We start from the raw sequence: 14,772 nt of genomic DNA, 5'->3' as shown, positions 1-14,772 counted from the left end.
ACTTGCACAGAACTGACAACATTTCAATAAGCTCAACTTTTCCATGGCTTTCAGAACTCCCGCAGTATTGATTTGAAAGTCAGGAAAATTTCTAAGATAAAGAAATATCTTCATTTAAAGGTGAAAAATAATTTTCAGTCTTTAAACTTAATTTATCTATATTGCTTACTGTAAGTTATTTACTGAACTGTTATTAATCACCGTGATCATGGAAGGAGTTAATGTAATTTAATTTTAAGCCACTAGAAGACTTGAATATTTGTATTATTATTTCTATTTGAATCTAGAGAGGAAAAAAACCTCTTCAGTTGCTATTGCTTGTTATTAAAATGCTAAATATTGGCTAATGCAGAGGAGTAACCATGACTTCAGCAAAAAGAACAAAGCATATTACTCCCAGCCTCCTCAAGGGAACAAGGGAAGAAGATGGTCTCTTCCACCAGAAGCTGCAAGACTGCTTGGATACAAATAGAAGAAGCTCCACAGCAAAACATTATGTCTGAGTATTTTTAGAGCAGAAGAGATCTCTGGAAGTCACCTGGTACCACTTGGTACCACTACCTGCTCAAAGCAGGCCCAACTTCTCCATCAGACCAGGTTGTTCAGTCATTGCAGTAAAGTTCTGACTACCTCTAAGGATGAATATTGCACCACTTCCCCAGGCACCCTTTTGTAATACTTAACCACATTCAGTCAAAATTTCTTTCCTAATGTCTCAATGAAATTTTCTTCAGTTTATTCCCATAACCTAATCTAAGCACCTTACAGCTACCTGCAAATATTTGTAAATCTACTACAGACTTCAAGTATACCCTAAACTAGGCTATTTCTGTCCAAACAGATGTATCAAGCTCAGGCTTTGAAGAGACAGCTCTGCCATATCCTTTAAACTAATATTGCAGATTCACACCAGAAACAAAACAAAAAGATCAGCATCTGGGTACTTACCAGGCTTCCTCCTCTCCCCATTTTAATGGGTTCATTGAATTGTTATTCTTGAAAGTAAGTATCTCACACAGTGTCTCAAAATCAAGCACTAATCCAAGTATGGAATGAGAATATAACCCTTTTATACTCAAGTATTTAAATGGCAGTACCAAATTTGTTTTCTCTATTTTCTGAAAATATCTGGAAAGCTCTGTGTACTTAAACACAGGAGGAGTGCACAGCTGGGAGAACAAACACTCTTACACAGAGACCCAACCAGGGATGTATATTTTCAATTCAACCCAATTTAACAGAGGAGTTAAAGTTCTAATGATAACTGGATTTTCAGAAGTTTTTTGATAATTGATGTATGGAAAGACAACAGACATACAAGTGATTATCTTCACTAACTGAAAACAAGGGTATCTGTGAGTAGTCCATGGCCTCACCTTGGCCCATCAAGTAGGCACAACAAGTTAATTTAGATTAGGAGCATCAAAAGGCATGGGGAACTGCACACTGCAAGTTCTTCTGTGGGTCAAGTTAAAGAGATCAAATATTCACACACAGAGGGAACTGAAATTCAGAAAGTCAAGCCTTAACTTCTGCTGCTCATCCAACTTGCTCTGTCATGTACTAGGCATTTTTGGTATTGTTTCTATTTAAGTATTTGCTAAAATAGACCTATTCTAGACTACAATGAATGACCACTAGAATGTCCTTCTTTTTAGGGAAGCATCCACATGGCACATCAGGCCAGTAAAGTCACCTGTCCGCAAAATAAACTCCAAAAGAAAAAAATCCTATTTCAACCACTGGAAAACGCACAACTCTGCTACAAATCAGAAAGATAAGCTTACTTCAACTAGTTTATATTTACCTTGAACATGGAGAATGATAAGCAGATAGGCTCCAAGCAATTGCTCATGAACTCTCAATCGAGTCATTGTTCACTTTTAATCCTTCCTGTGCAGGGCGACCGGCCCCTCTGCGTGACAAATGCTAAGCTCAGGCTGCTCGGTGAAGCCTAATACAAGATTCGGTGCTTGGCTGCAAGGATGCTTCTGGGGCTTCTCCACCTTTGTTTCCTGGAAAATACAATAAAACAAAATGTTTAAAAACTTCATGTATTTGTGAAACAAGAAGAAAACCCTAAAGATGGTCATCATGCTGAGCATAACCAACAAACCCAACCAAAAAACCCCATGTGTTTATTAACATTAGTATCTGAAAACATTAGCTATGTTTACTATCTAACGGAATAGCAGGGTTCTTCTGAAATATAAACTTTTGGTAACAACCCACAGGGATGTTTTCATATTCCTATTAAAAATATTAGATATGTCAACTCACTGGTCACAGATATATAATTTTAGACTTGCATATAGCTGTTATAGGTAGTACTTAACAGATTTAACATGTATATCTGTTTGAAAACTATTTTCTTTACAGAAATGAGACCTTCTTTATATTATTTCCCATAAAAATTAAATGCAAATGGTGACTTCCCATAATACTGGGGGGGGGAGGGAAGCAGTTAGACCATGTTAGGCCACTTGTTGAAAACTGCTGGTAGAGAAGCTTTATTGCAAAAAATCCCCAGCCTCTCTGATGGATGAAAACCAAACTTGCATTAAATTTAACAGTTAGTTTGGTTACCTAATATACTTATCTTGTTACTTTTTTCTCCTAGAAGAGTACTGCAGAAAAAAGACAACACTAACTGCAATTCAAAATCATTACATCCTGGATTCCCAAGCTGTGTGCAAATTACACTACCGTATGTACATGCCATTTGCTCCACAAATAAAACATAATTCTGCTCTTGTGCAGTGGGTGAACATACAGCTAAGACAGCCAAACTAAGTAAGAAGTCACTTTTTCAGACTGCAGTAGTTGTGGTCACGTTCCGCTCACAGAACTTTTCAATGGTGATGCATGAGGGGAATGTAATTGGGCCTCAAAGGACTAAAAAGCAGCTTGAACACCTCAATAGTTCCTTGCAACAAAAGCGAAGCTGCACAAAGAGGAACAGAGCCCTGATTTTGCCTCTCCTCGGCCTCGTTTCGGTGGGGTTGACCCCCCTGACCCCTGTCAGCCTGGCGCTGCTCATGAATGCCAGGACGGGCGTTCGCTCGGGGATGGGCAGCAATTACTGTTGGTGGCCGCTTCCAGCATCAATAACTCAATCTGTGTGTCGGCGAGACCCAAGAACTTTTCATTTTAATGAGTCTTCGGAGGCATTTAACATGGAGGCAAATTAGCGGCTGAGCCGGGAGGCGTCCGTCACTTCCAATTTCAGCGGGCGCGGCACTGCCCCGACCCCTGGCCTACTTTTCACACGTCTCTGACTTCTCCCTAATGCAGCCACAAAGAGGGAGCCAGGCACCCCCAGCCCCACGGCAGCCGCGGCCCTGGGCAGGATTATTGCCAGGCTGTGGTGGGACGGACTCGGAATCGCGCACTGCGCAAACCACCGAGCACCAGGAACTTCAGAGTAAACTTCCTGGCCAGGCAGAGGGAAAAGCGGTGTGACAGCAAAAATAGTCACGCTTTAGTGTCCCTATGCCACAACACCAATTCTGACAGTTACCAGGTATGTCCTTCTAGCTATAAAACATCAGGCCAGCAACCTAAGTGAGTAAGTATTAATGCTTGATTCTGTGTTTCAATGGCAATGAACTTCCAATCCTCAATAAAACATGTGGAATTTGAAAACTGCCAACAGCTTTATGCAGCAATAACAACAAAGGCTTTATTTATGGTATTCTACCAAGCAAAACCAAATAAATCTTAGTAATAGTCTGTTTAACGTGTTTTAAAAATAATTTCTGTTCTGTCCAGTTTCAGAAAGAACATATATTTGCACTGTTGTACATAGCAAGAGTAGGAAGTGCAAGTGTTTAAAATTTGGTGATCTTGCACCCCAGTTCACCAGAGGGCACACCAGCACAGGAACATGCATTTGCCCCTGTACCACACAGCATGTTACCAAAAAAAAAAAGAAAAAATTGAAGAAATTAACCATTTCAATGCAACTCACTCCAATTTCATGGTAATTTTTGTTCAGTGACACACTCTAAGGTAGTTTCCAGAAATGCTGTCCAAGCCTATTCAAGAAAAAAATGTTCTCCACCAGTATTTTGTACTTCGATCTTCCTTCCAGCAATACTTCCCTTTTCACATATACACATACATAAAATATAATATTGTCTATGAAACCATGCAATAAAAATCAAAGAGAACAAATTCTAATTCCCCATTTTAAAACAAAAAGTACCCTTCCAGACGCCTATTAAAGAGGAAGACTAGGAACCCTGGCTAAGGCACAAAATTGAAAGAGCAACAGCTGGAATTTCTCCACAACCTGCCTGATATAACAGTTTAGAATGACACAACTAAATAACCCCTTCAAATATATTAAAGCAGCAATTAACACTTGGAATGCTACTCTGCCAACAGAATGATGCTGAAGAAATTAAAATCCATAAGCCAATCAGGTCATTTCAAAGTTCTCAATCTCTTCTCCTGTAGCCATGAAGTGTTCAACTATAATCCTCTAAAAAGTAATTTATTCATCAATGGTAACACCTGATTTTCCTACACTGTATTTTATTATCCTTCTTAGTAATCATTTATTGAACAAAATGCTTTTATTATTAAACTGTGGTTTTTTTCTGAACTGGAACTCAGCAGTGAATTCACAGCACTATCACAGCAGTCCAGCCCAACATTCTGTATGACTCCAAATATATGAAGCTGAAGTGTGCAAGATCTCTCACATGGCCCAAACCAACTCTGAAAGCATGGAGTTCAGTGGTAACTGTTCTTTAGATGTGGCTATGTAATATTTGTAACAGCATGATCCCCAAACCAAATGAGCTGTGCTGTTCCAAGTTTCAATAAAGAATGATAGTGGTGAATGTAACAACAAAGATAGTATTGTATAAGGGGAACACATGAAAAAATGTCAATCTTAGACTTCACAAGAATTAGAACATACAATCCACTTCAACAGACAAGACCTTTCAAACCATTTGCAGCAGTACATTAACACCAAGTTCAAGTATTTAAACACAACAAAACTAAAACTTACTAAACAGTTCTCTGACGTGTAACTGGGGCAAGAAGCAACTTAGGTAACTGCAAGCATATTACCTCAATCACAGGGACTGTTTTGAACAGGACTTTGAGATGAACAGAATGCCAGAGATAAAGTGAACTGTCAGTCTAAGTCAGTGTGCAACAACAGCTTCCCTGGAAGATTATGAAAAAACCTGATATGGTGCCACAAAGAAAATTACTCATTTGGATGAAGAAAAGAGGGATTATAAGAACAGTAAAGAATTCACTACAGGGCAGACAAGTAGTTTCAAGAACAGAGATTAGTAGCCTAGTTCAAATGGCATCTGAGGACCTTGATTCTTGATTCAGCTTGACTGAAGAATACTCACCCTTTTCATTAATGAAGTAGGCACAGAAGCAAAAACTTTAAAAAAATTGCTGACAAACAAATTGTCAGTTCAGCTGAGCGCTGTCTTTATGCAGGAAGATTTGGGTCATGTGAAGAACTAAAGTAACAAATGGAATGAAGTACAACAGCATGAAATTGGAAAAGTCATGCATATTGGGAATTTCTGCTTCACACAGACTAGAAGCTCGCACATAAGAGACAGCTATGTCCAAGGACACCAACTGATTCTAGAACATCAGACACATCCATGTGATGTGGCTGGGATAAAGACACAAACACAACTCTAGTTAGGAAAATTTCCCAGGGAAAACAGCAAGGCATGAATAGCACAAAGATAACATGATTGATAAATTCAACACCCATCTAGAAGGATACTATCTCAAGGAAAGAAAGACATTAGGAGATAAAAAGAAAAGAAAAATAATAAAATTAAGACAGTTAAAACTGATGGGTAAATAACTACACTTTGACAACATAACAGGAATAAACACAATGAAAGACAGACAGCTATTCAATCTTAAGAAAATTACTGGTTCAACAAGAAGCTATGGATTAGCCATTAAAATTCATTTGGTACAGAAATTAGAAGACAATTCCAAACCACTGGTTAGAAGGTTGTAGGGCAGATTTTCAGACTAAATAGAGTCCAAAAACTTAATTAGTCTTTATTTTTCAAAGGACACCATCTCATGTAGCTACAGGTGTCAGGACAGGAACAGACTGATCCGGGACTACATTTCATTATTAATACAAAAAGGGCTATAGTTAGCTTCAGTTTATCCAAAGTCAAACAGTCAAATTTAATCAAGCCCATAACAAGAAGAAAGTTTCAGTCTGTGTACTGTGTAATTCTGTCAAATACTGTGTAATTCTGTCAAATGTACAAAACCTACTTTTTAAATGTGTTTTTATTATTCTATTGCAAGGCATGCTTACACAAACTGTTGAAGAAACTACCTATGCTTGAGTGCTGTCAATATGTTAAATTAAACAAGCAAGGTAAATCCACCCCCAAAATCTGTCAAGAAATCCTATAGCTGATGGAGAAGCCTGCTGGTTATTATTGCAAGCCTGATGACTACATGGCCATCAACAAAAACAACTTCATGTAAGGCCCTATTTAGGCACTAATCTGTTCAAGCTCACAGAAACAATTCCCCTGAACTGTGGATTGTGTAAGAATTATTTAAAACTATTCCTGACTGCATAAATTTAAAAGCCAAGGGACTGTGTAAATTATACAAGTCCTTTCTCCTTCTAGAAACTATAGTGAAAACTGAAATGCTAAATGAAGTGCAACTGTGTGTATTATATACTTCTCAAAAGAATGAAAAAAGAAATCTTAGTTCTCTCTGTAGTACATATAGAACCATGTGTTTAGAACACATGCACTGCAACACATTTGCTCATTCAAAAAACACAAGACCCTAACAACAGGTTTTTTGCAGCAGGGGAGCTCAGTCTTGGAAAAGAACTTCTTATTTCTAATCAGTGGGAAAAGCCACCAAAATCCACCTTGGACAGTCAAACAGATAATCTCCTGAAACAAAGATTTCCCATTGCTGGTAAATATCAAATCACGACAGCATTTAGAAGGCAAAATACTAAATTATGATATATCTGTCTGTTTCATAAACAAAGTTGTTAACTGTGAAGAAATGAAAGCCTAGCTGCTTTCTACCATGCCCAGCAAAATTGGGTAATTGGGGATGCTGCTCACTGCACTCCTGAATGCCCATCTTACTGTTACTCTGAGCTTCCAATTAACTTACTGCTAAAAAGTTTCTTCAAATAAATTAACTGCTATGATATTCAGCAAAATTGTTTTCCCACTACAAGCAGGTATTCAGACATATCCTAATGTGTTACAAACACGACACCTTCTTTTATTTGAACATATTCAGAGAAAATGTCATATTTGAACATATTCAGAGAAAATGTCACTACACAATTTTTATTCACCTTGACCCATTTCCCTCTTTTCTCAACTCCTTCACTTTGGAAGTGATTAGCTGGCTTAGAGCTTCTGCCCTTAGGACAATTAGAAAATGGACATCCATGCTCTTTCTACAATGATATCAACTTCTGCTATTCTACCCAGAAGCTATCCTTCTCATATGTTTTTATAATCTATTTATCATTTTTGCTAGTTCCTTACTGTCATACCAGTCAATGTGAACAAGGAGAAAAGTCTCCACACGTAATGCATTCCATCTCTAAATTTAGTAACTACAAATAGGAATCATAACTTAAACCTTTTAGATCTCATTCATAAGAAACATACTTTTGTTCACCGAACATAAGTAGCAAGGGAAAAGAAATTATCAAAACTGTTAGAAATTTTACATGTTACTGATAAAAATATTTTGTTCATACTATACTGCCTACAAGACTTATCACACATTTTGGCTCTGAGTTTCAACAATTTGACGCAAATAATATACCTGGGCTGAGAAAAGGAAAAAAGATGGGCCACAATCCTGAATATACGTTTGCTCACATTTTTTAAAAGTGGAGAAAGGAGCCTAAAATAAGTGCACCAGTGCCTTCAAAATTATAAATGCCTTCACAGAAGGTTTCTAATGTGCAACATGACTTTTAGCACTATTAAGACTAATGAATGTTTTCACAACTTTTTTTTTTTTTTTTTTTTTGTAATTTAAAGACAGTTATTCATTAATCTAGGTAAAAAAAGAGCAAAAAACCCAGATCCAGAAATTGACAGGGTAAGCATTTATTTTACTTAACTCCCATGATCTTGGCTTGCTTCTGCTACACCTATAACCTCTGCCCAACCTAGAAGAAGAAATTCACAACTTCTTTATGTGTCCAAAGTGAAAGTGATTATGCAAATTACGGAACTCAAGAAGAAGAGTTCTGCAAAAACCGGGTTTTTGTTCACTGCTCAAAGAGCACATTTTTCATTTCACGATGCCTAAGGAAAACAGCCTGTATTTTTGGTCCCGGACTTCAATCAATACTGGCATGCTGGACAAACCGCTGCTTTGCCGTGGGTCCGTGCCATCGGTGCGTCCCGGCAGAGGAGCGGGGGGCCGGAGCCAGGGCACCTCCCTGCCCTGCCGTGCCCAGGCCGGCCCGCAGCTCCGGCTCCCGGCGCGCCTCCCGGCCCGAGCGCTTCGCCCACAGGAGGGAGGTGTAAACTCATTGCCCAGCAGGGGCACCTTGCTAAAGCCGGCCTCTCTCACGCACAACCTTTAGAAAATGTGGCTGCTATTTAAAAGACGCATCACTTGAATTTCAATTTTTGGTACAAAGGAGAAGACAACAGCAACAAAGCTGAGACAACTCAATACGGGGTTTGGGAGTTAGCTTTTTTAGCATGAAAAAAAAAAGCAAGACTATAAACTACTTCTCTCCCTCCTGCCCTCGCCTCTTCCAGCGCTAACTCTCGTTTTCTAGGTACTAAGGTTTTTCCGAGCGCGCTGGCCCGCCGCCAGCTCCATAAAGCGAGCGGGAGGCGCTCCCCCCGCGGCCCCTCCCGGCAGCCCAAGGCGCCCGGCCTGACATGCTTTTCAAGGCGTGCTAGACTGCAGCGCAGACTTTCTGGCTCCACTTCCATTGTTTGCACGGCTGCTTTGCTCCTTATCCAGAGCCTGGATTAGCATAAGAATACTGTCTTCCCCCTCTGCAAGCCAGCTCCCCTCTAGAAGACCTCCACCCCTTAAGAATAAACATAGGGGTTGGGTTTCTTTTTTGGGGGGGTTCTCTTTAAATCCCTTTTTCCTATTCAGGACTTGTAGAAACTAATAAAATAAATAAAACGCTAAACAAGCGAGGCTGACAAGGCTCAGAAAGGCCCGATTGCATAGATTAGTAATTACCAAGGTCAAAAGAGTCAACACCTGATAATGCACGGAGCCCTCACTCCCCACACTACACTGTGGACATCAGAGTTATTAATGGGTATGCTTTCCATACGGAACTGAAAATAAATAAATTTAGGAAGGGGTAACAGAGAGGAGCTTTTAAATCCCCCTTCCTTTTAATTTACACCTGGAAGATGGAATTTCAAATTACTGAGAACAGACAGGAAACATTACTTATGAAGACAACCCTCAGCCAAAAATACAAACCAACCCCTCTAAACTGCAAGTGGTGATGCCTTTACACAGGGGAATCTGCCTGCTTACACATCTGCAAACCCTTTCCCTCTGGTATGTGACAAAGGGACTGTGGTGTCCCTTTTAGAGCAAGTGACGTGATCTAGTATTAAAAAAGGCCGACAGAAGAGCATTTCACAAGAAGCGAACTGCTTGCCCTCACAACGCCTCAAACTGTCAACATGGACATATTTTTTTGTTCTGCTACTCAGAAGGTAACAGCTGTCCAAGTGAATTCATATGTCGTTTCATGAATAAGATAAAAACACACTTGTAAATATTACTTCATAAACAAGCAAAGTAATTTTTAAATCATCGAATTCTGTGCTCCCCACTGCAATGGGTGAGAGATGAGCTTTCTTTGACAGTATTTGCTCAACACATACAAACAGCAGAGACAAGACTAGCAAGTTCAACATCAGGAAGATTTGCTAATACAAAACGCTGCTTAGCAAGGTAAGCCTTAATCCTCACTTTCCTCACCTGCTTGCCATGCCCACGGAGGCACTGTACTCTGCTGAGAGGAAAACTCCCTGTCTAGCTGTTCCCACAAATCACTGTAAATAACACCCAGATATCCTCAGAGGAGTGGTCTCCATCAGATTTACAAAGAGGCATTTTAATAGCTGGATGGGACAAATAAGTGGAATTGTAGGTGCTGCTTGTTAATCCTCCTCAAAACTGCTCTGGCAGGGGGAAGTTATTTTTTAAGTATTCTTACTACAGAAACAAAATTTTAGATAGATGTAATTTGCAAATTATGTTTATCTATTAAGTTTGTTCTTTGTGTTAGTTATATTACCCTTATAACTTAAAATTGCAATCTTTCTTATTCTTTGGAATTTTAATGAATAGTTGACTAACTTTTGTCATCTGTGAGCCTTCACTTCACCCTAGAAACTCATGCTGGGGATATTTTTACGAGATTACAAACTCCAGGCATAGAACACGAGTAGGTTACCACCTTCACAGCAAGGGCAAAAGAAGTGAGCAAGTATTATCAGTGGCAAGTTTAGAATAGCCTAAACTAAAATCATTCATTATCTTACATAGAACCTGCAAAGTGTTCAGATAGTCTCAGTATCAGAGTGATAAATGCCTATGTGTGAAGTGTGACATGCTCACCTACAGTTAACTCACACATAGTGGATATATTAAACTAGATTGCTATATTAGGAAAGTGCTTACACAGGACAAATAATGTTAAATTAATTATATGCTGCATTCAGCATCTATTTTCATCTGCAACATTTAATTTCAATGTGACATATGTAAGAAACTATTATTGCTCTGGGAAAATTTTCCAGGACTCTAAATGTATGTGTCTGAGCACTATCTCACCCTGTCAGTGTTCTGCAAGTCTTGCTGAGATAAAAACAGATTTTAATGCAAACTTAAGTTAAACTCTAAGTGCACTGTAGATCCGCTTGGTTAAATAACTACAGAAACAACATGGCATGCACATGCACACAAATACTCCTCTTAAGTTTGAACAATGTACTTTCATCAAATATACCTTCAAAGACATTTCCAAACCCAAACACAGTAATCTTTCAATAGGCAGACAAAAACAGAGTTCAAAGGTAATGTTTACTTCAACAGTTATAATCCTCTATTTCCCTGCACTGAAGTGCTAAAGCAATACTGTTAATTTTTTTTTGCACACAAAATTCAAAAGCAAACAAGAGCTTTCTGGTCATGAGATTAATGTGATTAAAAATCTCCCATTTGTAATCAACCAACTACACCAGTTCTTTTCTTAGTGCAAAAAGGTTATTTTAAACACACCGTGAAACATTTTTCAACAACTGTTACACAGTAGAACTCAGGACAGCAAGAAATCAACATATAGGGTAGAAGCTTGGTTTGGTTTTAGATTAAGTGAAGTTCACATTCAACTAATAAAATCTGTAATTTTTTCCATTCAATCTTTCATTTTCTCTCCATATTGTAAGAAAGCACCTGGACTAAGACAGAAAGAAGCTAAAAAGGTACAGAGATTATATGATATATTCCTTCTATGAATTTCACTTGGTTTCCTACTTTTCTCTTTGACCATCACAGCATATGACTTAAACTGCCCATACTCAGTATTGCAGGGATGACTTGAACATTATTTTTTATTGCAAACATTTCCTCCACTCTCCCATCATCCTTAAGCTTGAAGGTATCTCCTCTGATGTCTCAACAGTTCCTTAAGCTAAAAATCTTAAAAGCAAAGCCATGTTCCTCCTAAGTCACGTCTGCATTAACTTTGGCAATTCAATTATTTCCCAGTCAGTCAAGATCACATTCTTAAAACTGTCTCATTCTGCTTTTTCTTATGTTGCTTTTGTCAAAGCTGTTATTCCATCTAGGGGTGATTTATTCCTTCCACATCTTCACTATCAAAAACTTCTTTCTTTCAGGATTCTTTAGCTTACATGAATCACCTCTAATAGGACGGAATTAAGGCTGATTCAAATTAAATCTGTGAAGGAAAAATTGAGGTTACAGGAAAACCACAAATTCCATAACAGGAAACAATTTTTGTTGCTAGTTGAAGAGAATACAGGATTATTTTTGGCAGAGAGAAAGGGGACAGAAAAGCCATCACTATTGAACCTTCTCTATTAAGCACTATATAGTATCTTGCAATCCTCTACCACATCCTAAGTATTTTTCCATTTCCCTTTTTTCTTTTGAGATTTTTCACACATTTGAGTTAAGCACCGTACTGAAACCAAAGCAGCAGATGAAAGACTGCAGTAATTTATTGGGCCAGTGTGACGAGGTTTTGGTAGCAGGGGGCTAAAGGGGTGGCTTCTGTGAGAAGCTGCCAGAGGCTTGTTCAGCCAACGCCAGCTGGCTCCAGGATGGACCCACTGCTGACCAAGGCCGAGCCCATCAGGAATGATAATAATGCTACTAAGATAACATATTCAAGAATGAAAAAAAGTTATTGCACAGATGTGCCTGCAGCCAGAGAAGAGAGGAGGGAGAATATGTGAGAAAAACAACCCTGCAGACACCAAGGTCAGTGCAGAAGGAGAGGCATGAGGTGCTCTAGGTGCCAGAGAAGATTCCCCTGCAGCCTGTGGTACACCATGGTGTGCCCCTGCAGCCCATGGAGGACCATGGGGATGCAGAGATCCACCTGCAGCCCGTGAAGGAGCCCACACCAGAGCAGGTGGATGTCTGTGAACCCACGGGAAACCTGGGCTGGAGAGGGTCCTGGCACACTGCACATTTCCTGGCAGGACTTGTGACCCCATGGAGGACTCTCATCAGAGCAGGCTGTGCCTGAAGGGCTGCACCCCAGGGAACTGACCCAAGCTGCAGCAGTCTGTGCAGCAGGGAAGGCACTCTCTTCCCTAAGCAGCAGCAGGAATGTGTGATGAACTGACCACAAGCCCCATTCCCCAGTTCCCTTCCCTGCTGGAGAGGGGAGGTAGGGCCCAGGAAGGAGGGAGGAGTGGGAAGAAGGTTTAAGATTTCTACTTCTTGCCCAGCTCTGATTTTGTTAATCAATATTCCCAAATTGAGTCTGTTTTGCAATCACTGGCAGTCAGTGAGTGACCTCTCCTGGTCTTTCCCTCCACCCATGGAGAGGGGAGTGATAGAGTGGCTTTGGTGGGTGCCTGTGCAAATTTTAAAGAACAATAAAGCAAACTTTTTTCCTCCTTGCCCATTAAAAAAGTCTTATTAATTCAGAGATTGGTGGTATCACCAAACATGAAATTTACTGAGGGGAGGGGAAACCGAGTAGATTGCAAGTGTACATTTGCAAATTCCAAAACAACTCAAAAGGCACGGAACTTCAAGACACCTGTATAAATATCCCTCTTTTCATACACTGCCTTCTCAAAGACTTCAGGGACTCTCCTCTGCACAGGCAGATGCCTTATCACTTCACTTTCATCCCACTGAAAGCCTGGGACTGAACTGTTTCTGTAAAAAACGTTCATAGGCTTTACCTGCCAACTGAAACAAATAATTGTTTTTCAAACACCAGCAACTTGAACGAGCATGTTTGAACGAGAACAGGAATTTCAGATCTTAGAACAACAAAATGTGTTTGAAGCCTGGTGAAGTGTAGCCATTTGGGAACCCCTCTGCACATCTCCACCGTGGAAATTCTCCTAACAGATGTGACTACTGACCCCTCTACAATTACTCTAAACAGATTCAGATTTTTACTCAAGATACCCTGAAATTCCTGTACTGTGCTGTAAACTCAAAACATACATATTTTAAGGACATGATAAAAATATCCTTTCTTTACATAGACTTGGCTATGGCACACCAAGTAATTTTTTTAAAGGAGGGTGCATACATCTGGTTTAGAAATAAGAAAATTAGAATGTTTCTATCACAGTGTCTTTATAGGCATTAAGGATATTATAAAAAGACTCTTATTTAAACCAGTCTTAGATTTTGGTAAGCTAACAAGTTAAGCTGCTTGTTATTTTAATATTTACTATTTTAAAATACATTTGAAATCGACCCCTAGAATTATTTTAATTAAATTCTGTATCAACTGAAACATTTTAAAAACATTTCACCTAACATTTCATGAAACTTACTGTACCTTTACAACCTTGGAACCTCTGGAGAAGGACATTCTTGACTTTTCAACCTAGTTTAGAGGAACCTACTCCACAACTAACTACTTAGGACTGCTTCAAAATACTACCATCAGAAAGAAACATTTATTTGCTTTGTTTTGGCTCAAGGAGAAAAAAAAGGAAAGAAAACAACTCCTGAAAGCAAAATTAATCCCTCTCTGTATTAATGCGCAGTTGAAACCTACATTTTATTATTCCTAATCTAAACACTAAATAGAAAATAAGCAAAAAAGGCAATCTGGTATGTTTCTAATTACATATCCATGTTACAATAATTTGGTGGCAAAATATATTCCTGTCAATATAAATATCTTCAGACTGCACTGCAAATGCATTCCTCGTAAGCTTTTCTCACTGTTAGATCTTAAATTGTTCTCTATCCTACCCCATAAAATTCCCATCCTCAGATACAGAAATAAAATAGAAAATTTAGTTTCCTTTTACTACACAGGAACTTGTCTAGATTTCTTTGAAATCTGTTGTCCTTGACACTTTTCAGAGGAGCTCCTGAGCCAAACAGAGCCAACATAAAAATGAAGGGATTCTCAGCAGGTTAATCTGACCTTGCTGAGCCCGACAGTCTTGACCTAGCAATAGGAAGGCTCTTGTTTTGTGTGGTCTGAGGTCAGGATGATGAGGCTAC

The 14,772-nt window shown here is 39.1% G+C and overlaps 1 protein-coding gene across 2 annotated transcripts in view; it reads right to left on the bottom strand.

Moving 5' to 3' along the window:
- Nucleotides 1–14,772, bottom strand: part of BMPR1A (bone morphogenetic protein receptor type 1A) — a 74,212-nt gene that overhangs the window by 19,671 nt on the left and 39,769 nt on the right. For both annotated transcript variants that reach the window (XM_071438706.1, XM_071438705.1), the window contains one exon: nt 1,808–2,015. In XM_071438706.1, the coding sequence (XP_071294807.1) occupies nt 1,808–1,874 (67 nt within the window). In that variant the 5' untranslated portion in view covers nt 1,875–2,015. The remainder of the gene's footprint in view (nt 1–1,807; nt 2,016–14,772) is intronic.

Source organism: Agelaius tricolor, unplaced genomic scaffold (assembly GCF_023055355.1).
Source record: "Agelaius tricolor isolate 1412-34295 unplaced genomic scaffold, bAgeTri1.0.p SCAF_13, whole genome shotgun sequence".
Taxonomy (NCBI): domain Eukaryota; kingdom Metazoa; phylum Chordata; class Aves; order Passeriformes; family Icteridae; genus Agelaius; species Agelaius tricolor.
This window is presented reverse-complemented; position numbering and strand designations above follow the sequence as displayed.